The 3,544-nt window shown below is 44.3% G+C and overlaps 2 protein-coding genes across 3 annotated transcripts in view; one reads left to right on the top strand and one right to left on the bottom strand.

The window, feature by feature from the left end:
• The window catches only part of LOC100750079, a 29,938-nt gene extending 26,419 nt beyond the window's left edge, over window positions 1-3,519 (bottom strand). Inside the window, exon 1 of the mRNA XM_003490431.4 lies at window positions 1,451-3,519. Within this exon, the coding sequence (XP_003490479.2) occupies window positions 1,451-2,253 (803 nt within the window). The 5' untranslated portion in view covers window positions 2,254-3,519. The remainder of the gene's footprint in view (window positions 1-1,450) is intronic.
• Window positions 1-3,544, top strand: part of LOC100750198 — a 56,216-nt gene that overhangs the window by 34,156 nt on the left and 18,516 nt on the right. The gene's annotated exons all lie outside the window — the stretch shown is intronic.

Below are 3,544 nucleotides of genomic sequence, written 5' to 3' on the forward strand. Positions count from 1 at the left end.
CCGCGCTCGTCGACTCATTTAAACGCGTGAGTTGCGCTTTGTCCGGTAGATCGTAAAGTTTTCCGCTCGAATTTAGCTTCGATTCTCTTCGTTGACTCGGCTTGCGACGCAAGACACCTACGTTCGCAGGCTCGAGGGTGGCGATATACCGCGAAACGTTCCGTTTTATGCCGAAAAGGTGGGTGAAGTCGGCCTCTCCAAGCAGGAAGTGGGTGGTTCGACCGAGAAAATTGATCTCCTTCGATCGGTCGACGTTACTGGGAAATTTAGCGCACCGTTTACGCGTAACTTTAGTTTCGTCCGACACAATGGACTATGCCAGACATTTTATTGCGCAATTCGATGAAATGTGCTTCCCGTCCTGTTTGGTATTCGCTGTCCGAAGAACGACTCGCGTACGGCCTATGTTGACTTCGATTTACGTCCGTATTCGTCAAGTTAATCCTGTTTTAGCACGGAAACAGAAGGAAATGCAGAAAAATACTTGTTTCACCGCATCGAGAAACAGTAAATCGCGAATACATGTTTACCTTAGTTGCGCAAGGACAGAGCGGTTTTCTAATTTGTATGGGTATAAATGAAACGTAATTTACTCTTAATGCGAATGCAACGCATCTCGATAAATTGATCAACTGGATGACGAAGAGATATAGAGTAGCAAAGGCACTTGTGATTGTACAGATGTTCTCGCAGATACATTCGAATGCTCGATTTGTAATTTTCAATTTTTAATTTGCTTTATTGAGTAGGCGAATGAAAAATGATCGTTCGATGCGTTATCGGTGTATAGATTGGATGCGAGATTCTTTTGATCTTATAAATCACTGGAACATCGTTACGTTACGACATAAAGAAACGATATCTCGAATGAACCGTTTGTTATTAGCGTCGATGGATTGAATAACGGTGCAAAATAATTAAACTCCAATCGTAAATCTCTTGCAGTGATATTTGCGTTCGCTGTTTTAATCGTGTATCAATGTATAAAAAAAACTCCTCCAGCTGGTTTGCATGAAAAATATATTTATACTTTAGATATGACTCGAAGAAGTGACTCTTTATGTTTGTACCTATGATACGATAATAAAGCAGATTTAAGATTGATAGTAAATAAAAAAACAATTTATTCGAACGATGTATCCTTTAAAAAGAATTTGGATTTGGATATACAGAATCGCAAGTAACATCGTCTCTTCGCATCTTATCGTACTTCTAACTTTTAACTGGAATTCAGATTTCAAGAATTTAGGCTTGTACTCGTCTTTATTTAACAAACCTGCGATCTTCCTCAAACCCGCGCGTTGAAACGATACGAAGTAACGTAGGATACAACGCAATTATCAACCGACAGTGACAAGTATGAGACAAATGAATCCATTTTTGTAAATCTACGAAGCTACCGAGACCACTCGTAAAAGCCTAAAAGCAAAGTTTCAAAGACCTCACTTACCCAGGATGATGCCTGGTATAAGTAGCCGGAGTGGTCGTGTGATGCTGGTAGCCCTGTGTGACCACTTCCCTCGGCTGGTGACGATGATTGTTGTGATAACCGGCGTAAGCGATGGCTCTGGTGCCGGTGTAGTCGGCAACCGCGACCGCGCTGAATTTCTCCGGTTTCGAGGTTCGTTGCTCGTAAACGTGTTGCTCCACGCGATGTCTGACCCCACTCGCAGTTGTTTGCAGTGGTGCGATTGTCGAACTGCTTCTTTCGAACAGATCGTTGCGAATCCAATTGTTGACGGTACCCTGTTGTTGGAAAGTCCTATCGTCGTGTTCGTGTCGAGATCGTGTGAATTTCTCGTGGTACGGCCAGACCGGCCAGGTGAGTCTGTGATTGGTAAAGTCGCGATGATCGTTGGCCGTGTGTTCGATGGAGGCGATGGCGGTCGGTAAAATAAAGAAAGCACACGTGAGAAGAATTTTCGGTACGGAAGCCATCGCTAAACCAGCCTTCGATCTTCGATTACGTTGACGATGTCTGGTGTAAGTAACAGTCACGACGAACGGATCACATTCTCGATGATTTTGATCGATTTTTTTACGTTTGACCGAAGGTGCTGCGCTGGATACGTCGAACAAGCTCGATGGACATCCGGTGCGAAATCGTTCGAAGGCAACCGAGAGCACTACTGAACGAGACACACGGAGTAGGCTCCACGTGCTTGAGTCGCTCGTACCAACCCCACCATCCTTCTTTCTTTCTCTCTTTCTCTTCGTTTCCACGTTCCGCCCCTCGTCCTCTCTCGCACCCATCTCTCCTTCCTCTCTTGTTTGTTCGCTTAGACCTCTTTCTTCGTTCCGCTTTGTTCCGCTCCCTTTCTACCTGTCTGCTCTCCTGATACACCGCCAACCGCTCAGTTAACCACCTACATATCCTTGCACGCGTTCGACAAGAACGCTCAGTAGGATAGAGACACAATGGTGCGCGTTGTTTGTTCCTTGGGATAGATGGGACGACCGGCTGAACCGATTGCGAAACTCGAAGGGTACGCTTGTCGCGATGGAATATTTTCCTCGTTCCTCTTTGTTGATTCATGCTTCGGATTTTTTACGTTGCCACGATCATTGTAATATACATATTACATACAGGGTGTAGCGAATGTAGAATGGTAGGAATTTGCTAATGGTGAGAAAGCGCTACGAAGATATTTCCGTGGATGTGGTTAGAATTCACTGTTGCTTTCGGGTTGCTGAAGATTGCACGACTCGCTTGGAACGTCTACTTCGTGCTTTGTTGCATAGTACGACGGGTCTTGGTAATTTACAAAATATCAGAAATTGTTGGCGTGACTATGAAAGTTGAAGTATGTATGCCGCGTTTAAGAAATTTTAAATATAGAATTGTCGGAATTAAAAAAAGGAATTTGTAATACTTGTATCTTTAATACGTTTCTTATTTTCCGATCTATACATTTATGATAAATTTGTGATAAATTTATAAGGAACGTATAAGCGTTGAAATACTTTTAAACGCTAGTGTACCTTTCTTATTCCCGTGTAGAAATCCTACATCGCGTGCAATCGACGCCGCATCGAGGCTATCGTGTATAAACCTTTGTCGGCTCGAAACTCATCTACGCAATCTTGTTATTTCAACCGTCCAATAAATCAACAATTTCCTCCAACTCCAATTTCCTCGAAAAGCAAAAATCGAAGCAGAGGGAAAGAGAATCGAACGATCGGGTTTCGCGAGCGTTTATTGCATCGTTGCCGAGTCGCGAATCGATTTCGAGATCCGCAGAACGCGGAGACCAGGAGTTTCTCTATTTACAAGCAATAAATGTTAAAGGCGTGCGTGCAAAAGGTGTCACGCGGGACGAATGTAGGTCGTGAGTCACGCGTTCCTGTGGAACCATGGCAGCGCGACCGAACTCGTGTACGCTAGAAAATTACGGGTGCGAGGAAAAGCGAGCGATCCGGCCGCGACATCGTGCAACCGACGTGTGTCATCCCGATCGATTTTTGTATCTGGATAATAAAGGAACTGAAAGTAATAAGATGGACGCGTGTGTTGGCGGCGTCGCGTTTACACGCGCAATTACGC

The sequence above is a fragment of the Bombus impatiens genome, unplaced genomic scaffold, assembly GCF_000188095.3.
Source record: "Bombus impatiens unplaced genomic scaffold, BIMP_2.2 scf_0442, whole genome shotgun sequence".
Lineage (NCBI taxonomy): Eukaryota > Metazoa > Arthropoda > Insecta > Hymenoptera > Apidae > Bombus > Bombus impatiens.